Source organism: Chlamydomonas reinhardtii, chromosome 12 (genome assembly GCF_000002595.2).
Source record: "Chlamydomonas reinhardtii strain CC-503 cw92 mt+ chromosome 12, whole genome shotgun sequence".
Taxonomy (NCBI): domain Eukaryota; kingdom Viridiplantae; phylum Chlorophyta; class Chlorophyceae; order Chlamydomonadales; family Chlamydomonadaceae; genus Chlamydomonas; species Chlamydomonas reinhardtii.
This window is the reverse complement of record NC_057015.1, coordinates 8,073,415-8,100,681: the sequence shown is the minus strand read 5'-3', so window position 1 is coordinate 8,100,681 and position 27,267 is coordinate 8,073,415. Positions and strand designations below refer to the sequence as shown.

Sequence of the window (27,267 nt, the reverse complement as noted above, 5' to 3'; positions counted from 1 at the left end):
GAGTACCCTCCCCTCCCCTCCCCTCCCCTCCCCTCCCCTCCCCTCCCCTCCCCTCCCCTCCCCTCCCCTCCCCTCCCCTCCCCTCCCCTCCCCTCCCCTCCCCTCCCCTCCCCTCCCCCTCACCCGCACGCAGTCGTCGTTGCAGTCCAGCAGCTCCAGCCCCTCCAGGCTGCGGGCGCGGCTGAGCGCCACGTAGGCCTGGCCCGTGGCGAAGATGTTGGCCAGGGACACCTAAGGGGGGGGAGGTGGCGTGAGGGGGGGAAGGCGTGAGGGGGAGGGATGTGTGAGGGGGGAGGGATGTGTGAGGGGGGTTGCAAATAACAGCCCAAACAAACTGAATTCAATGCAAAAGAGCGAGGAGGAGACCCTGGCCTATGCTTCGACAACGGAATGGGGGGCATCGCGTGATAGGGGGCGAGGGGTTCCAGGCAGGACTGAGCAAATGAAGGCGATGTTGAAGCGGGGACTGCCCCAGTGGGGCTGCCCCCGCCCCCACCCCCGCCTCCCCGCCCCCGCCCCCCCACCTGCACTCGGTCCAGGCTCATGCCCTGGCACTTGTGGATGGTCAGCGCCCATGCCAGCTTGAGCGGCACCTGAGGGGCAGGGGGAGCGGGAGGGGGTGAAGGGTGAGTGAATACCGTACCAGCCCCAGCTACTACCAAACCCAATGCAAAGGGGGGGGGCAGGCAAGCAGGGAGGGGCAGGCGAGGAGAGGGCGAGAGGGATGGGAGCCAGGCCGGGAGCGGGAAGAGGAGGGATGACCACCGAGTTCAGCTCGGCCCGCTCCCCCTGGGTTCGGTTTAGTTTGGGCTGGTATCTGCAATCCCCCCCCCCCTATACACGCGCACACACATGCCCGCGCACCTGCAGCCTGTGGCACTCGCCCCATCGCGGCATGCGGCTGGTGAAGGTGAGCGGCAGCACCTCGGTGGTCACACCGTTGGCGAAGCGCACCACCGGCACGTAGCGCCCGCGCCAGCGCTCCAGCTCGGAGATCTTGGCGCTGATCTGCACGGGTGGGGGGGGTGGGCACGGGTGTGGGGGGGTTAACTTTGAACCAATCCCGTAAGGAAACAGTCGCGCTGGCGTGTGGTGTGAGGGCAGGTGTATGGGCGTGTGAGCGTACGTGTGACTGGGGGTGGGGACGGTGGGGCGTAGTTGAAACCGAAGCCGAAGAAACCGTTTCTCCGCTCCCTAGGCTTTGACAGACCCCGCCCTCCGCCCTCCTCCCTCCGCCTCCACCTGCCCCCTGCCGCCCCGCCCCACCTGCTCCGGCGTGCTGAGGTTGGCAGTGAGCGGCGTGTAGTCCTGCCCCGCCACCATCAGCGCCACACCGCCCGGACCCACGCCGCCCATCGGCACCGCAACCGCCGCAGCCGCCGCAGCGCCCACCGCGGCCGCCAGCCGCGCAGCGGCGGCGGCCGCCGCCGCCGCGGTGGCGGCTGCGCCGCCAACGAACTCGCCACCGCCGTACGCGCCAGTGTGCGGCGCAGCCGCGGCGCCAGCAGCGGCTCCGCCGCCGGCGCTGTTGGCGGCAGAGGCGCACTCCTTCTCGGTCTTGCCACCGGCCTTGCCCGCGCTGCCCTTGCCGGCGCCTGCACTGCGGCCGCAGCCCTCCTCTGAGTCCGAGTCCGAGAGCTCCGAGTCAGACCCAGACGCCTCCACACCGCCGCCGCCGCCACCATTCTCAATGAGCGCCTCCGGCGCCACCTCCACCTCCATCGGCGCCGGCGGCGGCTGAATGGGCTCTCCCAACTCGTCCAGCACCATAGGGTCATTGGGGGTGCCGGCGGCGCCAGCGGCGCCGGGAGGGATGGCGTGGAGGGAGGCGCCCGCGGCGGCGCCCGCGGCGGCGGCCGCCGCCTCCTGCGCCGCCGCCACGCGGGCGTTGGGCGCGTTGAGGGCGTTGACCAGGCCCTTGAGGCGGTTGATGATGTCGATCTGGGTGGTTGGTGTGGCGGTTGGTGCCGACAATTGGTTCGGGGCCGGTTCGGCTCGGTTCGGGGCCAATGTCAGGACCTAAAGCACGGTGGCAGCCTCGCAGCTTCTCCTGCGCCCTCCGCGCCTGCCCTCTACCCCCCCAATCCCCCTCTCCCTCCTCCCTCCTCCCTGCTCCTCACCTTGGCCGCCCACCCCACCACCACTCCTCTGCTGCCGTTGACCAGCTGCCTGCCGCGGCCGCCCGCCTCGCCGCCCTTGAGGTCCAGGTTGCGGACAAGCATCACCTGGGCCGCGATCTGTGTGTGTGTGTTAAAGAAAATGTAACGAAAGCCCGCCCTGTGTGTGTGTGTGTGTGTGTAGCCGTTCATGTGGATAATGGAGCGATCAAATCACAAGTGCGATATGAAGTGCCGACGTGCAGTGAGGGGGACGGGGGCGCAGGTAGGCAAGTAGGCAGGCGAGCAGGCGCAGGAGAACGAGGTGGGGGAGATGCAGGTGGGGGAGGAGGTGGTGGGAGTAAGCAGAGGCACAGGTGCACACATACACACACACACGCGCGCGCCCCCACCTTGAGTCCGTAGGTCTGCGCCGCCAGGCAGCTCTTCCAGAAGTCACTGCCCCACAGCCGCGACTCCACCTCGGCCAGCTCCTGCGCGGGGCGGGGGCGGGTGTGGGTGTGGGTGTGGGTGTGGGTGTGGGTGGGTTACAGGATCCAAACCCAGAATGGAGGCGCAGGAGGTGGGTGGAGGTCCCGCGGCGGGGGGTGGTGGGTTGCGACTTGCGAGGTTTGGGCAGTGGGAGCAGGGTAGGAGCAGCGGGATGGGCGTGTGTTGCGCTGTTACGGAAGGGGAGTGGAGCAGCAGGTGCAGCAGGTGGGGTGGGGTGGGGTGGGTGGGGGCGGGGCGCCAGGCAAGAGGTGCTGTTACGGCAGCATGCACGGCACGGCACGGCATGGCATGGCAGCGGCAGAGGCAGAGGCAGAGGTGGTTGTGCGTGATGCCGCAAAGCGGCACCCACTAAGCCCTGCCACCAGCTCCCCAGCCCGCCCCCACCTGCGGCTCCAGGGGCGGCTGGATCTCCAGGATGGCCTGCTCCAGGTCCACGCCGTCCAGGCCCTCCAGAGTCACCTGCGGGTGTGTTGGAGGAGGGGGTGATTGCAAGGTTAAGAAACACGGGGAACAGGATATGGGTGTGGGGAGGGCGAGGGAGGGGAGGCAGGGGAGCGGTGAGGGGAGGGGAGTGGTGGTGACTAGGGGCACGGGGTGGGCGAGTGCACATGGGGCGGGTGTGGGGGGCCATAAAGGGTTTTTGCGGGGTGGGCGAGGTCAGGTGCGGGGGCTCGTGCCGTTGCAAAACACATCGCTGAGGCCGCGGCCTTGCCAGCCGACACCAGGTCCCAACCCCCAACCCCCAACCCCCAGCTCGAGCAGCTCACCCCGTCCTGCATCCTCGTGTCTCCGGCTTCGTAATGGGAACGCTGAAACCAACCCCCCACCCCCACAACCCCTCCCCCCTGCTTTCTATCCACGAGGCTGGTGCACGCAGGCCCCCGACCCACGGTGTACTACCCGCTGTCCCTCATGGACGTCAGCACTTTAACATTGTAAATTAATTACAAGTTCGCATTGTTACTTTCAAAACGATTCTCGGTAATCACTCCCGTTCCCGATAACCGTCTCTCCCCCCGCCTGCTCGCCTGCTCCTGCGGCAGCTTGTCCAGCTCGTCCCGGTTGAGGCTGTCCACGTCCTTGTTCACCGAGTACAGCCGCGTGGGCTTGATGCCGTCGGAGCAGCTGGAGGGGCGGGGTGCGCGGGTGGGGTGGGGTGGGGTGGGGGGGTGGGGAGCAAGGGGTGAGCAGGCGAGCGGGTGGGGGTCCAGGGACAACTAGTCTAGAAGACGGCGGTGACGATGACACCGAGACCTGTTTGTTAAGCTCGCGCTCATTCCCTCCCTCCCACACCCGAAAGGCCCAAACCCCACACGCCCCACCCACAGCCGCACCCACCCACCCACCCACCCACCCACCCACCCACCCACCCACCCACCCACCCACCCACCCACCCACCCACCCACCCACACACGCACTCACTCCAGCGGCCTGCGGCATGTGGCGGCGATGCGCTGCAGCGCCGCGCGCGCGTTGCGGCCGTAGCGGATGTCGTCCAGCAGCGCCGCGAACAGGCGGTCGGCCTGGCGGAACACCTGCGTCAGCAGCACCTGCTGCAGCCGGCAGCGGGACCAGGCGGGGCTCTGGAACAGGTAGCCTGCAAGGAGGGGGGGGGTGCATTCATGGTTGGCTAAGAGAATGGGGGCGGGTCGCAGTGGCATTGGGAGGAGGGAATTGCATTCCAGAAATTAAGAAGTGAAGGCGCAGGCAGGTGGCGGGGGAGGGAGGGGTTGGGGAGGGAGGGAAGGAGCAGTTGTGGGCGGAGAAAGCAGGGTCAGTCGTCAAGACGGCTACCGATCTCGGAGACAAGGACGCATTCTGCTGCTGCTGGCTTCGCTCACCCCAGTTGGTGAACTGCTGCAGCGGGATGGGGTCGTTGCCGTAGGGCTTGCGCGTGATGGGCGGCAGCCTGCAGTCGGGGGCGAGGTGGAGGGTGGAGGAGTGGGAGGGGAGTGGGAGGGGAATGGGAGGGAGGTGGTGGAGGACTCTCAGAGCGGCGGGCGGGTTTGCAGGTGGGCAGCAGCCCGCAGCCCGCAGCCCGCTCCTCCCCCTCCCTACCCTCCCCCCGGCCTCACTGGAAGAAGTCGCCGCTGAAGATGAGCTGCAGGCCGCCCGCCGGCGCCGGGTTCTCGCGCACCGCCCGCAGCTGCACCTCCAGAACCTGAGGGGAGGAGGGGGTTGGGGAGAGGGGGCAGTCAGCGTGGGCAGGTGAGGGTGGGCAGATGAGAGCGGGCTGGTGGGAGTGGGCAGGTGAGAGTGGCGGGCCGAGGGGAGGTGCCTCCGGGCGGGAGGAGGGGGGGCGACGCGCGGTGCTGTGGAGGTGCCGGTGGCGGCTGAGAGGAGACCTCAACGCAACACGGCATGCATGCAGCTGCTCAGCAGCTCCCCCCCCTGACTGATGGGCTGACTGGCTGACAGTCAGCGGTTCAGCGGCTCACCGTCCAGAACTCGCCGGACGTCATGGACGCCTCATCCTGTGGCGAATGCGGGGCAAGGCGGGAGAGGGCAGGGACAAATGGGTTACGTGGAGGTGGAAGAGGCGTACACGCGTTCCTGCCATCCAGTGTCTAGCGCGTCCAGTTCCTTTCATCCTCCACCGCCTCCGTCTCGTCGAGAGAACGCTGGCCTTTGCGCTCGTGTCACCCCTCCCTTACCCCCACACACATCGGCACCCGCTCATTGGGCCCAGGCCCCTCTCCCCGCTCTGATGATCTGCCCGCTTCCCCAATCCCCAGCCCCCTCCCCACTCCCCACAGCTCTCACCAGGATAAGCACTTCGTAGCCCCGTATGCGCTGGCGCGTGTCCTTCTTCATCATGATGTTGAACTCCGGGTACTCGCTGGGGACACCGCAGCCCAGGGCGCTGTGCAGCGTGGTGCCTGGGTGAGGCGGCGGGTGCGAATGTGGGTGGGTGGGGGAGGGGCATGGTGAGGGGTGGGTGACAGGGGGAGGAGGAGGCGGCGGTGGGTGCGGTGAGAGGGGGTGGAAAGGGTGCGACGGCCGCGCAGGACGGAGCCTCAGTCCGGCCACCCGCAGATCTCACCCGGGCCCCGCCCCGGCCCCCAGTCCAGCGCCTGCCCGCCTCTACCCCCGCTCTGTAAACTGGCTTCGGGTTCTGGGTCGTGTTTATTTGGGGTTGTGGAGTAAGCTGCCTCCCGCCCCCCTCACCTCCGATGTGTGTGGCGGCTATGCCGGTGCTGGCGCACACCGCCACCTTGGAGCCGAAGTCCTCCGAGTAGCGCTCACGCAGCTCGTCAACCACACGCGTCAGCACAAACGTCTTGCCTGCGGGCAGGGACACAACGTCGCACACAGAACACGGGTGTTGCAATGTGTCAAACATAGAGATTGCCGCTGCAAGACACAGCTGAGCCCGCGGCAGCAGCAGCAGCACTCTAGCCTTGCCTGATTTGGAGATAGCTACCCCCCACGCAGCCCTCCCGCTCCCCTCCTGACCTGTTCCGGCGTTCCCTGTGAAGAAGATGTTCTCGCCCGCCCGCACCAGCGCCAGCACCCGCTCCTGCTCCCGAGTCAGCTGGGGGCTGGCCACCTCGCCCTCGTCCACAACAGCAATGCCGCGCGCAGCGCCGCCGGCGCCGCCAGCGCCGCCGCCTCCGGCGCCGGCCGCGTAGCTGCCCGCAATGGAGCCGCTGGGGCCGAAGACGGTGGCGGAGACGTGCGTGGTGGCGCCGGTGGCGGCGGGGCGGGCGGGGCCGGCGTAGGTGTCGCTGACGTGGCTCACTGACCGGGAGGCGAAGGCCGCGGCGCCGGCGCCAGGTCCGCCGTAGGGTTGTGGCGTGGGCACGCCTCCGTACGCGCCGCTGCCGCCGGCGCCGCCATAAGCACCACCGGCGTCGCCACCTCCGTAGGCACCACCGGCGCCGCCACCTCCGTAGGCACCACCGGCGCCTCCACCATAACCACCGGGACCGCCGGCGGCGGTCGGCGGCAAGTAGGGGTTAAGCTGCTCGTACGGCGACTGCTGCTGATGCTGCTGCTGCTGGTATTGCTGGTACGGCGTCTGGGCCGGCGGCGGCGTGTGCTGCTGGGGCTGCTTGCCCAGCCCCTGCTCCTGCTGCCACTGCGACCCGCCACTCGCACCACCTCCGTACTGCGCCTGATTCTGCGGCGGCTGGTACGGGTTTTGGCTGTAGCCGCCGTACGCGCCGGGCGTGCCACCAGCAGCGGGCGCAGCCCGGCCCGCGGCGCCCGCCGGCTCCAGGATGCCCCTGATAGACCCAAACGCCCCGCCACCGCCGCCGCCACCACCACCACCAGCTGCATTGCTGCCGCCTGCCCCGCCTGCCGCTCCCGCAGAGGCGGCGGCGGACAGGTGGCCGAGCAGGCCGGGCCCGGGCTGCGGTCGCTGGCTGGCTGGCCCCCGACCCTGGTAATCGTGTTGCTGCTGTTGCTGTTGTGGCTGTTGTTGCTGCTTGGCCTGGGCCTGCCGGACCTGCTGCAAGGCCTCCAGCTTGCGGCGCTGCGTCTCCGGGCTGTCATCTGGGTACGCGAACAGCGAGTACGTGTTTATCGGCTCGCCGCCTCGGGCCCCGCCAGGCGCTGCAGGTCCGCCTGGCTGCGTGCGGGCACCCGTGGTGCCATTCCCAAGTCTGGCGGCCCCCGGCCTGACATTACCAAGTCCGGCCTCGTCATCGTCGTCGTCCAGGCTGAGGTCCACCACGACGGGCTTGTTTGGCGCCGCAGCAGCGGCCCCGTTGCTGCCTGGTCGAGCGGGGGCTGCAGCGCGCGCGAAGGGCGTAGCGGCGCGGCGCTGTGTGGCACTGGGGTCGGTGGCAGGCGCCTCGCCGACTACCAACACATCTGCGTCGAAAGCGCGGGGGCCTGGCGCGGCCGCCTCGCCCGTGATAGCAATTCCATCCTGGCTCAAACTCAAAGGGACTACATCGTCATCGTCTTCGTCGCCGGGCAAGGGATACGCTGCAGCGGATTTCACAGCCTGTCGCACAGCTGCTTCTGGTTCATCAGAGCGTGCCCGTTTCATGATGAAGAATAATGTGAATTCTAAGTCTGCATTTGGAGTCCCAAACGCTCTGGCTCGAGCTTTACAACACAAACTGTTTTACTTCCTGCAGAGAAGCACTTACAATAGAAAGCGATAGCAGTGTACAATGGGTGCGTCTATATGCGGGCTGTATAGAGCTGGATAAGCTTTTTTGGCGCCATCGTGCTGCGGCATGCTGCGAGAGCGAAACACGCTAGCAGCAAGCCGGGCAGCTGCTGTCGTTCCGTCACAAATGCATAGTTGAACATAGCATTATATGACATTCATTTCCCCGGGAAACCTTCTGGTTGAGTTCTGCATTCTTCCGCAAGCAAGGCCTCGAGTCGCTGGCCGAGTGTTGCGCATATCTATTCATCTGTCCATAAGCTTGCTTGCAAGGCACAGCTGCGACTGGGGAGTCCGGTGACAGCTGGGGTTCCGGGGCGGCACGGCAGGGGGGGGTTAGAAGCTCCGGTTCTTACCCCATGCTCAAAATTACAGAGCTTCAGGGGAGCATTATGCACGTGCTTTAAGTTTTGTCAGGGGTGGTCTGATGAGGAAGTTCTGGGCCGCCAAAGGTGGGGGTCGGTCCTCGTCCCTGGGGGTCCGTCGGGTTTCGGGAGCCCATCCTGGCGGATTTCGGGAAGCGCCCCACAAGCAGAACCAGGGGCCAAACGCAGCCGTACGAGGCTCATATGTGCATGTTATGGCTTACTCATATGTGCATGTTATGACTTACTTCGCAAAAATAAAGCGTGGGAGGGCTAAGTTGCGCGTCCGGGCGTGGACACGTCGGGACATGTCCCCACAATCGACACACGCGCACTGACACGACTGGGCTCTCTCAAGCGCTGGTGCGCATGAGTTCACGTCTTACAAGGCTGCCGATGCGCATTGTCCATTCGTCACGCGCTAGAGAGTTGAGCGCGGGTTGGGCTGGGTCGAGGGCAATCCCACGGTTGGGATCCCGCCTGTGACCGAAGTCTCTGAACAATGGCACGGAGGGAAAGTGCTCGTCAACAGGCACCACTTTGGTAGAAAATGGAGGGGTTCTAACCCCTAAACAACAAAGTTTTATCCGTGGGGGGTCGGTCGTCCCCTCAAGTCAAGGGGAGTCCCGGGGGATTTTGGGGCATGGGGTCTGGCACTTTGTTTCCTACTCCCCCCTTGGGCACGGCATGCTTGACGGCATGGTGAGGGGTCGTCGCGGGGCAAGTCCAGCCTCCTTACAACAACACTTTCTCTCGAGTGGGCGTCCTTATGTACATCAACGCAGCTTTATATCACTTGGTAGCATGATATGTACAGCAGGGCACACCCCGAATGCTAACACAGTCCGGTTGTCCGGTAGCTAGGTAGTAGGGCACTTGGGGCTGAGCCGTGAGCCGTGAGCGTCGCAACTCGATGTTCCCCGCACAAACAAATTATAATCCGCGAAGATATGTACGTTGGAAAGCTTCTGGTGTGTATGTGCCTTGGTGCCACATCCCAGGTAGGCACCTTGTGCATGTCCGTGTCGCCGACGCTATCCCTTGCTATCTAGCTAACAAATGCATCACTTTCCCTTGCTTCGGGTTTCTAGCTACACTTTGCATCAGCGCCCAGCCTGGGCACCAGCGCAGGGCGCTACGTTGGGACCTATTAGGTCCAGAGCAGATGTCGCTCGTGACTCGCGTCAGCAAGTGCCTCTTGTAACCAATGCAACCTATTAGGCGATGGGAACGTCGCAGCCCCAGCTGATGACAGTGCCCGCGATGTTGGTCCTGGAGAGCTGGGTGCAGGTGTTGAGCGGGCTGGAGCCGTCGCGGTTGACGGAGCCGAAGGGCGAGTTGCACTGCTTGTAGGCGGTCGTGTTGGCGTCCTTGATGCTGCGGGGCGGAAGGAGATAGAAGCGGCACGCAAGGAGGGACGGTGGGAACGTGGGACGGGGCGCTTTGCCTTCCTGCAGCTTTCAACCACCCCACCCATCCACTCGCCCCCGCCTTGTGCAGCCTCGTCCGCTCCCAACCCACCCTAACCGCCCAATCACCCCAACCCAAGCACACTGAACCCAATGAACTCGCCCACCTGCCGACATAGCCGGGCATCTTGCCCTGCGGCACCAGCAGCAGGCGGCGCTGGTAGTCGACCTCGCGCTGCGCCAGTGACACCTTGGTCTTGATGTCGCACAGCGAGGCGTCCACACGGTTCTGGCTCTTGGTGACCACGTCCAGCAGGTCTGTGATGACGTGGAGGACGAGGAGCGTGGAGGCGAGATGGCGGAGGGTCCGGGGGGCCGGGGGAAGTGAGGGACAGAAAGAAGGCAGGTACGGTACGGTACTGACCACCTGCTGGTCACCTTGGCGAGGCAGCAGGTGACCTCGCCACGCCTCAAACATGCCAGCTGCTGCTTTTTACTCACGAACCACGACCCACGACCAACACGCACCCGCAATGTCGCCCAAGATGTCGGCTTCCACGCTGTTGACAAGCTGGGTGAGTTCGGTGCGCGTCTTGGTGTGCTCCGTCTCGATCTTGGTGATGACTTCCGCGCCCATGGCCGTGATGGCGTTCTTGATCTTGGTGGTCTCGTCGCCCAGGGCCGCGGCCACGGTGTCCTGCACACAGGATATGTGGATGAGGACATGGGAGGAGTGGGTCCATGAGGTGAGGGGCGATGAAAGTATCGGGTTGAAAGGTGGTGGTTGGGTGTAGGAGGTTGTTACGAGCCCCGGCAGAGTGCATGCATGCCTGTGCAGCCAGCAAACAAGCGTGCGGCCACGGCGCGGCGTGGCGTGACTCGACACGGTACGAAACGGCAACTCACGCCGGCGGCCTGGGTGTACTCGAGGGTGCGGTCCAGCGCGACCTCCTGGTTGTAGCCCACGATGTGCAGCGTCTGTGCGTGTGCGTGGTTACATCGGTGGTGGGCGTGTGGTTATGTGTTGGAGTGATGGATTGTTTGTCATGTAGCAGCGCGTCTTAGTGGCCAAAGCACAACGCACAACACATACCGTATTTAGGTGGGCGGGCCGCGGGCGTGTGCGTGGTTAGGTTAGGAATGCTTACTATGTGGCAGCGCGTCTGAGTGGTCAAAGCACAACGCACACGCGCGCACGCTGCTGAAGTGCATGCAACGGGTGCTAGAAGGGTTTGCAGGAGCCCTTCGCTCGACGAATGAGCGCGCGTGCACATATATACACAAACAGACGCACAATGCGGTACACGCACGCACCTGATACATGAGGGTGGTCTCGGTGCCGTCAATGACACTGTTCTGGTTGTCAATGTCGGCGATCAGGTTCTGGTAAATGGCTCCGGCGGTATCCGGGGCGAGGATCAGGATGGCGCAAGGGATCTCCGCGGGGTGCACGTCAGTGCCCACCACGCCACCGAAGCCGCCCACTGTGTGTGCATGAAGGTGTTGGATTGTGATGTAGCAGGTTAGTGGCATGCAGGTAGGCACAACGAGCCGTATCGCGAAAGGCGTGTTACGCCCCCCCCCCCCCGCCCCCCCCCCCCGCCGCCCGCCCACGCCGCCCGCCCACGCAACCACACCGCCGCATGCACGCACCGAAGAGCACGCTGATGGCCTTGGCGGCCGCGCACACCGTGTCCACCGTCAGGGAGATGTACTGGGCGAGGCGAGCCTTCTTCATGATCTCTGTACGTAGGAATGCGAGTATGCGTTTAGGATCAAAGATTGTCTATGCAGGCGCGTCCTGCGACGGGCTCAGGAACATCTTCACGGGGCCAAGCAGCAGGCAGGGGTGTTAGGGCCAAAGCTGTAGGCAGGTGAGCGCGGGTTATAGCGCCCACACACGACAGATTATTCCAGCCTACAATCTGTTCTTAGGCGTTTCGTAAGCTCGTGCACTCACCGTATTTGTCCATGTACGAGACCTGTCGTATGCAGGGTTAAGGGGAGCGGGGGGGGGGCGGGGGGGTTAGCAGTTGGTGTGTTGCTGCAGTTGCTGTGCCTGCGGCAATCCAGCATGCAACAATTCTCATTGCCGCTCAGTGACTTATCTTGGCCTAACGTGCCCGCCTCCAGATTCTCCCCTGGCCCATGACCTCCTTACCTTGCGCTTGTACCAGTGCTGCGTGTGGAAAGAATGGGTGGGTGGCAAGGGTAGGGGGCGTGTTGATGGGAATGAATGGGAAACGCAGGTAGGCATATCAACAACTAACACTGCGCTACTCGGCAGCCACGACGACGGCCATCGCGCATTCGCGCCACACTCACCGGGTCGCCGCTGTCCTCCCGGGGGATCAGGTTCTGAGTGATGCCGTCACCGGTGTGGAGGCGCTGCAGGTGGGGGTGTGAGGGCGTGGGGCGAGGGACGCAGGCACGACGGTACCGTGAGCGGGCTGGGCGTGGGTCAGCTTGGGATGGCTGACGGATGGCTGGGCAGCACGTGCGCGTACATACCGTACGGTATCCGCATGTCAGGACTCAGTCAGTACGCGTGCACACGCAGGGGTCGTTGCCAGATAGACACGTGGCCCTCTACCTTGAGCATGGCGTAGTAGTGGGGCATGGGCTCGTCGGGGTCGTTGGGGATGTCGTATCCGGCGTCGGGAATGTTGCACAGGCCCGTGCCGTTGCTGACGCAATCCATCTCCATGTCTGCACGCGCGCGGTGCCACGCAAGCAAGGAAGGCGGCGGCGGCGCGCGCACGCACGTACAGCGTTAAAGGGCGTGCAGCACCCATCCATACCGTGCCGTACCGTTCCGTACGGTACCAGCAGCACCGCACATCAACGTGCGCCCTTTCGAGTACTGGACAGCGGCCTTTCGACTGCCCGTCCCACCATTCCTTCTGTCCCGCTAGCCAGCAGGCGCGGCAGATTCGCGCAGCTTCCTCGGGCCCCCACGCCCCACCCTGCGTCGCTCACCGCGGTTGCCCAGAGTGTAGAGCAGGTCTGGGGGCGCGAAGGACGCGGGCTTGCAGACGCAGGAGGGGCTGGTGCCCCCCGGATCCACGTTCAATGTCAGGGAGGGATCCGCCACGGCGCCGGTGGTCGCATCCGTGCACTCCTGTGTATGGGCGGTGGGGGTTGATTGGGCGCAGGAGTGCAAAGCCGGTAATTGATGGGCAGTGGTGGTGGCAGCGCCGTGAGCATTATTGCCTCGCACCCGTCAGCACACGCAATGGTACGGATGTGTCTGGTGATGGGGGATGCGCCGAGCCAACAGCAACCCAGCCGCGATCACGGGGTTCAGCCCAGCCACGCGCACGGTTGCGTATCCTCCTGAAATGCAACTGCCACGGGTGACTCGGCCACTCGGGCGACTCACCAGTTCCTCGGCGTCAGACTTGCTGCTAAGCGTGGTGCCGCTGACAGTGCAGCAGTACCTGCAAGCATATGCGTCCAGCGTCCACCCAACACAGCTTCAGAGTACGTGACTGCTGCATCCGTTTCCGGTTCGTGGCTGTACTATTGAACCCGCCTCGTCGGCAGCACATTTCCCCCCACCCCCCACCCACCCACACGCACACAATCCTACGAACACACGAACACACGAACACACACACACACACACACACACACAGGCACCCACCCACACACACACACACACACACACACACAAGGATACCCCGCGAGCCCGCAGGCAGGCACATACTACCCACTACTACCCATACTACCCACCCACTACTACCCACTACTACCCACCCACTACTACCCACTACTACCCACAGCAGCGAGTCGTCGTTCTCGGCCGCGCGCAGGTCCAGGGGCGTGGTGACGGAGGTGGCCACACACGACTCGGCGGTGTTGCTGTCCGACTCCCTGGCACCTGCATGCGTGCGTTGTGTTTCGGTGCGTGCGTGCACGAGGGCATGCGAGTGTGTGAGTATGACGTGAGTGACACAGGCTGTGAGGGCTGCGTGCTACGCACGCCCAGCCATGCACCAGGCAAGCAATGGCAATGGCAACCAGTAGTAACCACACCGCCATCCGCCGCGCCCCCAGCTATCTACGAACACCCCCAGCTAACGCCGCCTACGTAACGTACCCAGGCGGCGGGCGCGCATGGAGTTGAGCAGGTTGCGGCGCATGCGGCGGCCGGCGTTGGGGTTGGGCGGCGACGGCCGGTCAGAGTCCTGGTCCATGAAGCTCTTGCGCTGCTTCACCGCGGCATCGCGGAAGTCATCATCATCTGCGTTAGTTGGATGGGGTGGAATGGGGTGGAGTTATTCATGGGGTGCGGAAATAATGCGGAAGCAGGCAGGCGTGTTGCTTGGGACGTCCTTGTGGCTGCCTGATGATGACTACTGGATCCGGCGACGGCGGGGGCACGTACGGGCAGTAGGGAGCACATAGGACATGGGTGGTCGCCGTCCTGCGCACACCCGCCGCCCGTGATTTGTGCTTTCCAACACACGCAGCTAGCTGCACCCACACCCACACCCACACATACAAAAGCATGCACGCACCCAGGTCGGCGCAGAACGCGTCCACAGTCTTCTTGTCGAACTTGTTTGCAACGCGGTCCAGGACCTGGGGACCAGGCAGGGAGGGAGATCGGCTCGCAGGGTTGCATGCGGTGATGGTCCAAGTGGCGCATGCAGGGGTGTGCGTGCGTGCGCCCGCTGCTGTGTCAGGGCCGTATTGACGCCATGCGTTCGTTCCACCTCAATCTGCACACGCACCCAATCAATCAACGGCCATGGTCCCCACCCACCCACCCACCTCGTTGGTGCGCTCATCGGTGTCAATGTCAACGCCCTCCTCCTGCTCCGTGTCAAAGTCATCATCCTCGTCAATGACAGCCGCCTGGAGGAAGCGCTCCTTGCGGCTGGTCTCGCGCAGGTGCTCGTAAACAGGGATGAGCACCTCGGGCATATCCGACAGGTTGGGCGTGACGGTCGCATCATCGTGCTCGCCGCGAATGCTCGCCTCCAGCATCATGCTGCGAACGAGATGGAAAGAAAGGAAACAAGCACTCATGGTGCGCCAGTGGAGCCGGGGCATTGGATGGGTGGGCGCCAGCCAGGCGGGTGCTTGCACGAGTGCGCGCACGCGGCACGTGCGTGGCGGCACGCACCGGCTGAAGCGGCGGCGCGCGGCGAGGCGGCGGGCGCTGGTGCCATCGTAGGAGCCAAAGTCATCCACGTCGAAGGTAGAGCTCTTACCAGCCGCTCCGGACACCACCTGCGCGGTGTAAATTGTGGGGGCAAGGCTGCGTCACACACGCGCGCTGGGCACACGCAGGGCTTCCCCATTCCGACCAAGGACCCAACACACGCACGCACCCAGCGCGCGCGCCTGCGCGGAAGTTTACCAAGCACACGCGCGCTTGGGTAAGCGGCGCTTTGCCATCCCTCCATACATGGCTGGTGCAGGTAGCCCAGCAGACAGGAGATGCGCACCTTCACACACTTGGGCCGGCAGTCGAACTCGGTGCAGTCAGAGGTGTCGGTGTCGTCCACGCCGTCCGCGGTGCCGAACACCACCACCACCTCATCGATGCAGGGCTGGGCGTCCTTGGCGCACGGGTTCTTGGTATAGCTGCAGTCGGGCAGGCAGACACACACAAGTCAAGCGCACATACGTCTTCGTTACAGCTTTGGGTCATCAACGCGCCTCCGACCCACGCACCGGGCCCGGCACAAGGCCACAAGCAAGCACACATGACTTGTGCTCGCGTGAAGCACTACGTACGAACACAGACCCGGCAGCACGGCGGCACCAGAACCTCACTCTAGCTAGAGCACTCATCCTCAGGGTTGGTGTTGGGACAGTACTTGTTGTAGCATGCCTGTTTGGAGTTCTCGGCGTAATCACGGTTGGCGGCGGCGCTGTGGGTGGAGGGATCCAGCAGGGGCGCGTGATCAGAGCGGCGGGCACGATCGAAGATAGGGAGGACGCATGCAGGCTGACGCTTAGGTGGCGGTATCGGGGTAACGGCTGGCTAGCTAGCCCGACCACGGCATGGTAGCGCTCACCTGTCAAAGGTCTGAGCCGAGCACACACGAGACTGCTGCTCGTACTTGATCTGCTTGCTGGTCTTGCCGTAATACTGTACGTAGGGAAGCAATCAAGAATGTATGTGGAGCACGTGGTGTGTGGCACTGGGGCAAATCAAAATATGCGTGCGTGCGTGCGGACACAAGCAAGGCAGGGGAGGTGGACACGGGTATGGATGGCACCTTTGTTCCCGGCGGCATTCCCGGCATTCTTGCTGCTTTCTAGTGGGCGATACGATAAGCTCGACGATCACGTTCCAGACACCCACGGACGCGGCACGCCGTAAACACAAACACACACGGCGGGCGTGGCCTCGCTCGCCCGAAGATGCTGCATTTGCATGCATCCCATCCCCCGACATGGCCTGCTGCGGCATGCGCGTCTAAGCACTCACGTCAGACAGAGCCTTTTTGCGAGCGATGTACTTGCTGCCCTTGGCTTGCTTGACCTGTGTTCGTGTGCGTGTATGTATGGGGGGCACGCATGGGTTTGAGAGCGAGCGAGCTTGGAAACACGACAGATGGAAGCGCACATGGCGGGGTCCCTTCATCATCTCCGTTTCGCTTGCTTGCTTGCTTGCTCGTGACGTTAGCATGCTCTGGTTGCTTGCAACAAGAGGCCTCACCTTGCCGCGGCCCTTGCCCTCTCCGTCCTGCGCGTGGGGTAAATACCGGCGGTACGTGGTTGTTAGCGTTAGTTGGAGAAAGCCGTAGCACGGCGGACCACAAGATTTGCACATGCACGCGTCCCATCTCCTTGTGCCAGTATACAGCAACCATGAATGGCATGCCGCGCACTCACCTTCTCCTTCACCAGCTTCTCATTCACGTGCCTGCAGCGGATGGCATGCGCACCGGCGGTAGGTCAAGAGAAGCAAACAACAAGCGCGCGAGGGGGGCCCAAGGGGGGGCTACGTACTGGCAGCAGCAGCAGCAGGGGTTTATACTGGAATGTCAGCAGAAGCTGCGCAAAACCCCACATAGTGGCTCACGTGTTGAAGTTTTTCAGGCACCTGAGCAGCGCAGAGGGAGCGGGGCGGGATAAGGGGCGGGGTGGGTGAGACACAAGCAACCAGCACGCAGTAGTCGAAGCAACGCAAGACCCAAAACACCGTCAGACAAGGCGGCCGCATCCTGATGAACCCAGCAGCAAGTGCCAAATGCAACCCCCGTTACAAGCGGTTCATGGGGTCGTACCGGCCCATCCCACCACTTACCCCTTCAGCTTGTCGCGTTTGACAACAAGGCCAGAGGGCTTGGCGCCGAGCGCAGCGTGCGGGCCAACCGCCACGGCTGCAAAAAGCAGCCAGACGAGTGTGCGCCGCATGGCGAGCTGCACAGGCGATGATATTGTGCATTTGTGTTGTATTGCGCTTGCGTATTCGGCAAAACCAGAACACGTGCGGAAACACTAGAGACCGCCCTGGACACACAACTGCCCCACAGCAGCACTGCTGCTGCTATTTCTGCTTACCTTGCGGTATCGGACAAGCGGGCGCCTTTTAAACACAGAAGGAAGTCGACCTGCGCGCGCAAGTATGGGCGTCTCCCACTATGGGCTGCGAGCTCAAGGGTACCACGCACCGTCGCTAGCCGGGCCGAAGTACAAGTAAGCCCCATTCACGACATGCGCAGGAATGAAACCAATCAAATCCGTTTCCGACTGTGTGCGCGCGCGCTGTACGTGTGCGCCTAGGCGAGGCAAAACGGCGGGGCGGGTGTAGAAAGGCCAATCAAGCACTGGCTCGCCTGACGAAATTACATTTGCTACGAGTTCATGAGACTTACCGGCTTGGAAAGAAGAGCCAGAGGCTTATGTCGCGAAAAGGAGCGAGCACGAGGGATTGCTCGCTTGTGCGTGTGAGTACTTCGCTGCACCCAAGTTGCGCTATGATACATGCAATGCGCCTACAGCACACAACATAGTACTTAGGTGCAGTGCGACTGCGCACAATTCTTACTTGTGCACTCACTCGATCGATCGGGTGGCATAGGAATGCGGCCCCCAACTAACCGCTCTATCGAGAGTTATTACTCGAGTGGTCGTTTTTTGAAATTCCTTCACACCACCACCAGTTCAGCTCCTTTTAATTCTGCAGGAATGCCTTTTCCCTGCTGAAGCTGCCGACGATGGCTACCTCGACGTTACCAACCGCTGTTCGAGACGGTTGGTGCCCTGGGAGTGTTCGTTTGGACCCGGGTGAACGTAACAAGTAATTATCCTTTCTAGCTATGTGCTGCGGGATTCTGGCAAGAACTCCCCTCGCTTGCAATGGTTGACTGACGGGGAGAAGCGACGGTTGGCCGCGATCGATTAGCAGAATTGTATTGGAGGCGATACTTGTACTCTTTGTATTGCGCATGCCACGTGAATAGCATTAACTTTGCGCTCGACTAAAGGATTGCTGTCAGCTCGTAGCTGCTGACTCGCTCGCTCGCTACGGAGTGGCAAGCTTGGAAGGTGTGTTCCCTTTGGGTGGGCAATGCTTCATGGCGTAATCGCGGTTCATTATGGTCAGCAGGAGCTGCGGCTTCGACAGAGGGCAAGGCCTTTGAAGGCGGGAACTTGAGTGCGCATCCTGAATTTCGATAACCGAAACGTGATGGGCCTGTCTCGTGCGGCGTCGCAGGCAAGCATGACCTTCTCGTTCAGGCGCCTGTTGCGTCTGAATGCGGCGCTAGTCGTGGTGGTGGTGGCAGCTTGCAGCGTTGCCGCTGACAATGCGCTCGAGGACAAACGCGACCGTGTCAAGGGCTGCATGACGCGGTATCGCGAGTGAGTTTGGAACCTGTCGCGGTGCGGGGCCCTTCGGGTTCAAAAGCCGCCCTTGGAAACTATGGAAACCGAGGGCCCCTACGGAACCTGGAACACGGCGGAAAGCGTACCGCCCGCGCGCTGGCCCCTATCTACCTTGCTTGTATCTATGCGCGACTATGCCGCGGCCCCACAGGAAGGGCGAGAAGCGTGTGGCGGAGGATCCCGATCTGAGCCCTGGCGAGGGCGGAAACGGCAAGTCCAAGCACGGTCGCCTGGGTGCTTTCCTCCAGGTTGGTGTGGAAGGTGTGGTTGGCCTGCTGGTTGCCTTGACGTGTGTGGAGGGTGGAAGGTGGAACATGGGCGCGACAGCTGATTTAGTGGGCGGGGGGATTTGGGTAGCGTGTAAGGCGGTATGATGCATGTCTAAATGCATGTGTTCTTGAAGCGCGCGCGTGTGTGGGAGGGGGGCCGGGGGGGGTGGGGGGTTGGCAAACATCATTTTCCTGACTTCCGCGCTTTTGATTGGACTGTTTCCCCACACCTCTCAACATGAAGGGCCGTGTTCAATCTCTCGCTCGCCCTGCTGCTTGTCGCCGCGCCCCCCTGCTGCCGTCCTCACAACCTACCCCACGTGAAAACGCCGATACTACTCCCACGAATACGCGCTCACCGCAGAAACCCGAGCGCACCGCCAAGCTGTCCAAACTGCGTGACACCACCAGCAAGTCCCGCAAGTTCGACCAGATGGACGGCACCTGCAAGGTATGAGCGTGAGAAGGACAGCGAGGCGCTCGAGGCGCTTGGCAATGAGGAATAATGGATGCGGCGGGGCGAGGGGGCTGTCAGCCGCCGCCGTGTGCACGCGTGGGGGCAGCGCAGTGCATGTAGGATGGTTTCACATCCCCATGAGAATGTCGAAGACGACAGGCAAACCCCCTCCAGCGGGCTGGTTTCGGTTCTGGGTCCTCCTTCAAGTATGTTAACACGCACTCTTGCCGCCCGCCCCTTGCTTCATTCGCCGCTCGCTCATTCCCATCGTCACAGTCCAGCAAGGTCGAGACCAAGAAGAGCAAGGCCAAGAACACCTGCCACGGCAAGGTGGATGGGTTTTGTTTCCTAGTTGCTGGGCCGTGGCCATCGGTTGGGCGGATGTGCTTATGGCATGGTCGGTGGGGCCGCTGCACATCAATGGAACTGCGGACCAAGGCCGACCGACGATCAGCAGCACAGATCCAGAGCAGAGCTGTAGAGCACAGGTACCGCCCGTGGAAGTGCATGCATTACCCTGCTGCGCTTGCACGCGTGCCTGCATTGGAAGCGGCTGCCAAGCACACACGATAAGTAGCGCGCTAATGAACACACGTGTGCACACCTACCACAGGGCAAGGGCAAGAACGGTGACGCGGACTGCGGCTTCCTGGCCCTTGGCGGCCCCACCTCAACCCCCTGCTCCGGTACGTGGCACGCACACGTACGTATTGAGGCGCGGTGCCAGCAGTTGCTTACTTGCTGGCTGGGTCTCGTGGGTGCAGCAGGGGCGACGAGCGAGAGATAGCAAGGGTGTGTGCGTGTGGCAATGTTCGTGTGGCAATGTGGGTTGGCTGCGATGACATGCCCGCCTGACCGTGCGTTCATCCTGTAGCAGACGTTAGCAACCGTCCCCCTTTTATTGCTGCCGAATCGATCTGTGCTGCATGCCCAACCCCCCACCCGCCAGCGCCACTCCGTCCCGCCACCCGCGCGCCTACCTGCCCCTCTCTAACCCCCGCCACTCCCTTCCTGACCTCTCATCATTACTCACAGACCTGGACTGTCGCGAGGATTGTCTGGCGGCCTCCAAGACGGAGGCCGAGACCTCGGCCGTGCGCCGCATGCTAACCGCGGGTGATGATGATGAGTTTGAGGACGCCGATGACATCTCCACCGAGGAGGACGAGGTGAGGAGTAAGGTTTGGCAAGGGACAGGGAGGAGGACGAGGTGGAGAGGGTTTGGCAGGGATGCACAGGGTGGCGCGGGCCAGGGCGGGAGGGGCAGAGGGGGGAAAGGCGTTGCGAGCCGAAGGGGGTACCGTACTTGCTATGGCGGGGGAAGAAGGGCAGGGTAAGAGCGGAGGAGCGATGCAGGGCAGTGGGTTTGGTGGCGGGCACGCATACGTACACCCCTTTCCCTTGGTGCTTTTCTAAGACACAACGTCACACGCTTGCAGACCCTGGACCTTGGCGCTGACCTGTTGGCTGACCGCGAGTGGGAGCGCGTGTGCGACACCGTGGGTGCGTGGGCAGCGGCGAATAAGACCAACCCCGACTTTCCTCAACTAGCCGTATCATCAAGCTTGCATGTGCCCGCGTGCCTTCGTGTGATTGATTTTACTTCCCAACCTCGCCAGCGGACCGTTCCACCGGTCCAGTTGCGGAAACCTGATTCCACAATCCATACCGTCGTGTAAGTGCCGTACATAACCTGTTGCTTGTGTGCACACATGCAACAGATGAGGACGTGAGCAGCGGCCGCACGGACAGCTACGTCGACTCCCTCACCGACTCCCCTCCCAGCGTCCGCCGCAGCCGGCGGCGCCTGAGCACAGAGTCCTACAGCCAGCCCAACACCCCCACCTACCTCAAGGACAACGGCGTGATTAGTGAGTTCGTGTGTGTATGTGGTGTGGGGATTGTACGTGTTACATGGGAAGCGGAACGATCCCACGCCCGTGTGTGCGTGGTTGCGTGTGATAGCGAGGCCCACAGGACGGAAGGGAATACTAGAAACACACGCAGGACACTATTGCACGGCATGCGTGTGCAAGTGGCATGTGTACGCCGCATAATGCTATGATGCCATTACTACGAGCGGCCGACAAGGGGCGGCATGCATCGCGCATGGCTCTAACAGAACCGTGCGCCTCCACTGCCACGTGCGGCACAACGCAGCTCTGGACATTGACTGCACCAAGAACTCGCACGGCCTTTGCCGCATGGGCCAGGCGCGCTACCCCACCCTGTCGGACCCGCGCCACGCCGAGGTTACCAAGGTGCGTGCGTGCCGCGTGCGCGCCGGTGTGGGTATATATGGATATGGGTGCGTGCGTGCGTGGGGCTGCCTGCAACATGACGGACACCTCCCGGCCGCACATGCGTACGGTATGCGCCGGGCGGGCAAGTCGGGTGTGTTAACACATTTGTGGCGGGGTGGTGACAACCACGCACAGGCTCGGGCACGGCGCCGCTGTGGGTATCCCCCCCGCCATGTTTTCTCAAGCGCAGTGGGCGGCATCGTGTAATAACCTGTGCATGCCGCCCGAACACATGTTTTCCCCCGCGCAGCTCATTGACGATAAGGACTTTGAGACCTGGGATGACAAGGTCAACGACGCGGTGAGTGGTCGGTGCGCCGAATGTGGACACCGTATGTATGTGCTCAGCGAATTTAACCGGCTTGCTGTACCTGACACGCGCGTCCTCCCCTGACGAGCGAGCCTTCCTGCGTGCACGTGATCACACGTGTGCACTCCCCCGCCCCCTTTCCCCAACCAACACCACACACACACACGCACACACACACACACACGCCCCCATTCGCACATCAGTACTACCAAGACAAGAAGACATCGACGGAGATGGGCGCATGTGAGTCACTCGTGCCGTGCCTGGCCGTGCGGAGCATGGATGGGTAGAGCAGGGGTTCGTTCGTTGCCCTCTCTTCCACTGCTCCGCTACATCCTGTCCCCGCGCGAGCAGTCACTGACGCCGCCACGCGGGGGTTTGTGCTACAATTTTGTTCGTAATTACTGGCTCTTACTTCCTTTTGCTTGTCGTTTTATTGCTGGTGCAGACTACACCGAGGTCCTGATGGGCATGAGCTACGCCAGCCTGGTGCTGGGCACTGCGGAGACCGTGGCCGGCACCACTGAGGCGTCTTCGGGTGCGTGCATGCGTCGACACACACATGGACGGCCGCGTGACACGTGCTGTCTTGCTTGTCCGCAGCCTTCAGAACCAGTAGGCATGCCTGAGCGTGCGGCTGACTGCTGGTTAGTTGGGAAGAACGGAGAGCTGCACACACGTACGGGCCTAATGCGGGGTGTGTGCGTGGGAAGAAGCAACTGTGCTGTGTGCGTCGCCGCGCCGTGCAGGCGTTGCGAGCCCCTTCTTCGCTGCCCTGGTCCAGTTCAACCCGTAAGTGGTGTGCGTGTTGATACATGAAATGGGAAAAGTTTAAATACAGGCGCCTGTAAAAAGAGTACCGTAGCGTGGGGTTTGGGTGCGTGGTTGGAGACTTGCCGGACACATCACACAAGCAACGTTGGATTGCCATGGGACATGCGCTGCGTGAACTGATGTTCTGGTGAAAAAGGCGGGGGAGAAGAGTGTGATGTGACTGTGTGGGGAGCGGAGCTCTGTCGCAGCTGCTTGTCTTGTGTGGCACGCTCCCCGGCCTTGGCCCACGGCCTTGACCCCGGCTTACGTATGGTTCGTACCCTGCATGGCGCGTGCTGCTGCAGTTGGAAGATGGCAGCTGGCATTGTCAAGGGAGCTTTCGAGATCGCCACTGTGGCCTTCGGCTCCGAGGCCAGCACCACTGGTGTGCACGACGTCGGCTTCAAGTGAGTTCCGTACCAGTAGCGCCGGTACAGTACGGGCCCCGACATGTATGGACAACCAAAATAAAGATACATGGCCGAGGATGAGAAGTGACGTATGCCGCGAGGGGGAGATGGGGGTATACGCCCCTGGCGCCGCCGACGTTCACAATTTGTTTTTCACAACCCACGTGCCCTTGTCCCTTGCGCCGTCTAAGCCTCACGCCTTCCACATCCGCCGCCGCAGCTCCATCGAGATCACCTCTGTGCACGAGAACGCGCGTGTGGCCATCCACAACCAGCACCAGGCCCTGCTGGCCACCAAGGAGAAGACCGAGGCCACCGCAGTAGGTCCTGGTGTCCGGAGAAACACTTCCCGGACCGCCATGCCGGCTGCTTACTAGCGCTGCAATCAGTTCGGCGCCGCGTGCCCTGGATTGCGCCTGTCACTCCTGCGAGCCTTAGCCCAACCGTGGTCGCACGCCGCCCCAACCCGCCCCACCCCCTCCCGCTCTCCCCATCTCAGGATGCCCTGGTCCAGGTCGCCGCCGACAACACCCAGGTCATTTTGGACCTGCTGGATGTGACCAAGCAGTCTCTGATTGACAAGGAGGATGAGGAGTCCAAGGCCACGCGCGCGAAGCTGACCACAGAGGTGCGTGCCGGCCGCGTGCTGGTGATACCATAGCTACAGCCGCCTCGATCCCTAGTACCTGATGACTTGGGGCGAGATGCATGGGTGTCGCTCACTTGCGGCGGCGCAAGCGAGGTGGTGGCATGAGAGCCTTAGTGTTGCACCACCGGGGTCGTGCGACTCGTGTCGCAAGTCTTTTGCGAGATCCATCTGGTCACGAGTAACTCCATGAATGAACACGGTAGCATTGCGTGCATGGCTGGCCTGCTGCTGCACCCGCTGTCAATGCAGGTGCTGAACGAGCTTAAGACCAACGTGCGGAAGGCAATTGCGGGTGGGTGCACCGCCAGACGCGCGGTGGGGTGGGGCAGTGGCAGCGCACATTGCTTCCTTCCCTCACGCAATGCCCACCTACCGCTGCCGCACACGCCCGCAGTAAAGCGCACACAAGCCTGCTTGTCTGCCTGCTCACCGCCCGTGACCCCGCGTACAGCACTTATATATCTCTGCCTGCATTATATAAATTATGGTTGTTGTCCGCAGACTTGAAGAAGTACTATGAGGACCGCATCAGCTCTCTGGAGGACGAGCTGTGCGCATCCAAGGCCCAGCTGGCGCTGCTGGCAGAGGACCAGAACCAGGAGCGCAAGTGAGTCACGCGCATGAGCCCTGATGAGTCATGTGTGATTGTGGTAGGGTAGAGTAACCATCGTAGTTGGCAGGCAGCACCCCATCCATATGCCCCACGCACGCACGCCGCCGCGCGAAACCCACACGCGCCCATGCCCGGACTCTCCGTCGCACCCCCACCTCTCCCCCAGGGTCATCCTCACCCCCGAGGGCCGCCGCAACATGTACAACAGCGCGCCCAAGGCCCAGCCGCCCTTCGCCGAGCTTGAGTGCATCGACCCGCTGGCCTTCTGGGAGGGCTGCAGCGCCCGCAAGCCAGGTTTCCTTGACGTGGAGAAGCTGATTACGAAGAACAAGCCCATTGCTTCGTACGTGCAAGCCCATCTAATTGCTTCCACCCACAAGTTGATATGAAGTAATTTGTGTGTGTTTGTGTGTATGTGTGTGTGTGTGTGTGTGTGTGTGTGTGTGTACTGTACATAGCTAGCTAGCTAGGTGACCGGGCATGTGCTGTGGTTGCCGTCTGAGCGGCTGCCGCTGCTGGCAGAGGAAGAGCTCCGGACGCATATACGAAGAGCGAGGAAGTAGGACCTAGTCGGATACTCGGATACGGTAGGTCACGCACTTTCAGTTGTACATACGTGCGTGACTTACAAGCGCACACATACACGTTCGGGCGGCTCCATCGCACACTGCCATCGTACATACCCGCGCGCGCCTGTGCTTGAGCGCCCACATTTAGCGGTTGGGTTTGCTTGACGACCACAGACAAGTGGAGGTGGAAGAGACTTTGGCCGCGATTGTGCATCGAAATGAGGCTTGTTTGTTTCGAGACAAAAAGGTGCTGTGTGATCCAGAGACACACACCGCGTTGCTACATCGCATACAATACCGTACGGCATGCCCAATTTCCGCCGACCCTTTGCACACCTTCTGCTTGACATTTCATGTGGCCATGTATTATATCTGTATTGTTAACTACTTGCGCAGGTCTCAAGCCTCAAAAGTCAGGTGGGCCAGGTCGTGCAACGACACGCCCCCGTCCCGGTGCAACCCCTGGTGAATCCGGTCCCGCAAGCCCTCTTTGGGAATGCTGCTTTGGCCCCCAGTCCGCCTGAGCCCTCCATGTGCATATGCTGCCGTTAGTTCAAGCCCTCCTCAAAGGAGACGGACAGCACAAGGGCAATCCAAGGGCGGCGCCAAGACCAGGCCTGTGGGCAGAGCAGTTGCCATGGTCGGCACAGGCGTCATCGCGCTCCCTCCACCGGTTCGGCCCCCCCCTCGCACATCGAGTACGAGCCGCGCCCCTGGCACCCCCCGCCATCCTGCCCCGCTCAGTCCCACTCCTTCTCATTGCTGCATCCTTGCATCTTCCAGGGGTCGGCCGCCGCCGCTGGTGAGAAAGTCCCCAACCACGCTCTCGCCTACGGCATCCAGGGGCCCAAAGATTCCTAGTTTTTAGCGTTTGGGGGGCCTTCGTCTCCCTCCCCCCAAAACCCTCCGGGGAAGGGTAGTTGGCTAGATCGGGGACCGTACATATGCAGCCCCACGCGGCAAGAATGCACCCCGGAAATGCTCAATCTTTATCGCCCGAGGGCCTGCATTTGGGACCACCGCTCCCCAAAGTTGCAAGCCCTGCCAAACTGCCCGTGGGCCATCGTCATCATGGATGGGCCGGGCGGGGCTGGGCGGCGGGGCTGAGGTGCGTGTGCAGCACCTACCTCTGGAGTCTGGACTCGCACTGCAGGAGTTGATACTGCGGCGGTGGGACGGTGACATGGCAAGCTGGCGGACTGGTTCTTGCTGCGTGTAGCGGTGCAGTCTGTGACCGCTGTGTGTGGTAGGTGGTAGAGTAGCGAGCACACGCGGGTGCGGGCTGCGGTCCGGTATGGGCCTGACCAGGATGCCTCCCCTGGCCAGGCCGGTCAGCTGCCTCGGCACCTGTGCGCTGCGTGCGCCCCGACCGGCGGCCCACCATGGCCAGAACCGGTAGGTGGCTTGCCAACCCCCTGCTCGCGACCCCGGGACTAGCAGTGCTCGAGCCACACGGAGCCCTGGCGCGCAGGCCCCCCACACGTCACAGCGACCACGGACGGGCCCAGCGCCCAAGCTGGGTCCACATAAATGTCCCAGCATGCCTGGTTGAGTGCTTGAGCCATATGCGCGTGCTAGGATTGTATTGACCGGGGCAGGCGCGCATTGCTGGCGCGGGAGTGGGCATGCCGACATGTTAGGCGAGTCCGCATTTCGCTAGGATTCGGGCTACCCCCACTTCAAGGTAGCCCGTTTGCGCTCATTGATGTATCGCTATATGCTGATAAGCATATCAAGGAACCGACGCCAGGAAAGTGCCGACTTTTGGCCTGACTCGGGGAAGCTCGAAAAAGCGTCGGTCGCGGGGAAAATGCAAGCACAATTTCCGCCGACCCTTTGCACACCTTCTGCTTGACATTTCATGTGGCCATGTATTATATCTATATTGTTAACTACTTGCGCAGGTCTCAAGCCTCAAAAGTCAGGTGGGCCAGGTCGTGCAACGACACGCCCCCGTCCCAGTGCAACCCCTGGTGGGCCCGGTCCCGCAAGCCCTCTATGGGAATGCTGCTTTGGCCCCCAGTCCGCCTGAGCCCTCCATGTGCATATGCTGCCGTTAGTTCAAGCCCTCCTCAAAGGAGACGGACAGCACAAGGGCAATCCAAGGGCGGCGCCAAGACCAGGCCTGTGGGCAGAGCAGTTGCCATGGTCGGCACAGGCGTCATCGCGCTCCCTCCACCGGTTCGGCCTCCCCCTCGCACATCGAGTACGAGCCGCGCCCCTGGCACCCCCCGCCATCCTGCCCCGCTCAGTCCCACTCCTTCTCATTGCTGCATTCTTGCATCTTCCAGGGGTAGGCCGCCGCCGCTGGTGAGAAAGTCCCCAACCACGTTCTCGCCTACGGCATCCAGGGGCCCAAAGGTTCCTAGTTTTTAGCGTTTGGGGGGGCCTTCGTCTCCCTTCCCCCAAAACCCTCCGGGGAAGGTTAGTTGGCTAGATTCGGGGACCGTACACATGCAGCCCCACGCGGCAAGAATGCACCCCGGAAATGCTCAATCTTTATCGCC

The 27,267-nt window shown here is 62.6% G+C and overlaps 3 protein-coding genes across 3 annotated transcripts in view; 1 reads left to right on the top strand and 2 right to left on the bottom strand.

Moving 5' to 3' along the window:
- Positions 1 to 7,986, bottom strand: part of CHLRE_12g551550v5 (uncharacterized protein) — a 10,122-nt gene extending 2,136 nt beyond the window's left edge. The window contains exons 1-15 of the mRNA XM_043068999.1: positions 6,066 to 7,986; positions 5,778 to 5,894; positions 5,373 to 5,488; positions 5,048 to 5,083; positions 4,685 to 4,770; positions 4,451 to 4,518; positions 4,032 to 4,206; positions 3,638 to 3,734; positions 2,994 to 3,068; positions 2,510 to 2,590; positions 2,121 to 2,237; positions 1,267 to 1,941; positions 865 to 1,008; positions 525 to 593; positions 124 to 231 (exon numbers count right to left, since the gene is read on the bottom strand). Of these exons, the coding sequence (XP_042918988.1) occupies positions 124 to 231; positions 525 to 593; positions 865 to 1,008; positions 1,267 to 1,941; positions 2,121 to 2,237; positions 2,510 to 2,590; positions 2,994 to 3,068; positions 3,638 to 3,734; positions 4,032 to 4,206; positions 4,451 to 4,518; positions 4,685 to 4,770; positions 5,048 to 5,083; positions 5,373 to 5,488; positions 5,778 to 5,894; positions 6,066 to 7,611 (3,510 nt within the window). The 5' untranslated portion in view covers positions 7,612 to 7,986. The remainder of the gene's footprint in view (positions 1 to 123; positions 232 to 524; positions 594 to 864; positions 1,009 to 1,266; positions 1,942 to 2,120; positions 2,238 to 2,509; positions 2,591 to 2,993; positions 3,069 to 3,637; positions 3,735 to 4,031; positions 4,207 to 4,450; positions 4,519 to 4,684; positions 4,771 to 5,047; positions 5,084 to 5,372; positions 5,489 to 5,777; positions 5,895 to 6,065) is intronic.
- Positions 7,987 to 8,825: 839 nt separating this feature from the next.
- On the bottom strand, positions 8,826 to 17,486 carry CHLRE_12g551600v5 (uncharacterized protein). Its single transcript, XM_043069001.1, has 25 exons — positions 17,042 to 17,486; positions 16,785 to 16,900; positions 16,560 to 16,580; positions 16,370 to 16,400; positions 16,194 to 16,220; positions 15,963 to 16,016; positions 15,547 to 15,620; positions 14,971 to 15,109; positions 14,646 to 14,752; positions 14,291 to 14,510; positions 14,035 to 14,098; positions 13,614 to 13,757; positions 13,271 to 13,394; positions 12,894 to 12,951; positions 12,491 to 12,632; positions 12,105 to 12,220; positions 11,837 to 11,899; positions 11,673 to 11,690; positions 11,472 to 11,493; positions 11,165 to 11,254; positions 10,826 to 10,995; positions 10,418 to 10,489; positions 10,040 to 10,208; positions 9,679 to 9,829; positions 8,826 to 9,479 (listed from the first exon to the last, which is right to left on the bottom strand). Exons 2-25 carry the CDS (start codon positions 16,892 to 16,894, stop codon positions 9,320 to 9,322), a joined length of 2,346 nt encoding a protein of 781 aa, XP_042918987.1. The 5' UTR covers positions 16,895 to 16,900; positions 17,042 to 17,486; the 3' UTR covers positions 8,826 to 9,319.
- A 170-nt stretch (positions 17,487 to 17,656) lies between these two features.
- On the top strand, positions 17,657 to 25,152 carry CHLRE_12g551650v5 (uncharacterized protein). Its single transcript, XM_043069002.1, has 20 exons — positions 17,657 to 18,028; positions 18,198 to 18,343; positions 18,519 to 18,615; positions 19,001 to 19,087; positions 19,370 to 19,423; positions 19,707 to 19,779; positions 20,129 to 20,262; positions 20,533 to 20,596; positions 20,815 to 20,964; positions 21,254 to 21,354; positions 21,647 to 21,697; positions 21,910 to 21,949; positions 22,155 to 22,244; positions 22,456 to 22,498; positions 22,825 to 22,926; positions 23,150 to 23,249; positions 23,429 to 23,557; positions 23,828 to 23,870; positions 24,080 to 24,185; positions 24,358 to 25,152. Exons 2-20 carry the CDS (start codon positions 18,204 to 18,206, stop codon positions 24,578 to 24,580), a joined length of 1,827 nt encoding a protein of 608 aa, XP_042918986.1. The 5' UTR covers positions 17,657 to 18,028; positions 18,198 to 18,203; the 3' UTR covers positions 24,581 to 25,152.
- Positions 25,153 to 27,267: the final 2,115 nt, after the last annotated feature.

What these genes read in the sequence shown, in the direction of transcription:
- CHLRE_12g551600v5 (XM_043069001.1), bottom strand. Translation starts at nt 16,894, where the DNA reads ATGCGGCGCACACTCGTCTGGCTGCTTTTTGCAGCCGTGGCGGTTGGC. An exon ending in GCAAAAAGGCTCTGTCTGAC is followed by an intron (nt 15,621 to 15,962) that starts GTGAGTGCTTAG and finishes CCCTACGTACAG; the next exon opens with TATTACGGCAAGACCAGCAA. An exon ending in ATGCCCGGCTATGTCGGCAG is followed by an intron (nt 9,480 to 9,678) that starts GTGGGCGAGTTC and finishes TCCGCCCCGCAG; the next exon opens with CATCAAGGACGCCAACACGA.
- CHLRE_12g551650v5 (XM_043069002.1), top strand. Translation starts at nt 18,204, where the DNA reads ATGACCTTCTCGTTCAGGCGCCTGTTGCGTCTGAATGCGGCGCTAGTC. An exon ending in CAAGGACAACGGCGTGATTA is followed by an intron (nt 20,965 to 21,253) that starts GTGAGTTCGTGT and finishes GGCACAACGCAG; the next exon opens with CTCTGGACATTGACTGCACC. An exon ending in GCCCTGGTCCAGTTCAACCC is followed by an intron (nt 22,499 to 22,824) that starts GTAAGTGGTGTG and finishes GTGCTGCTGCAG; the next exon opens with TTGGAAGATGGCAGCTGGCA.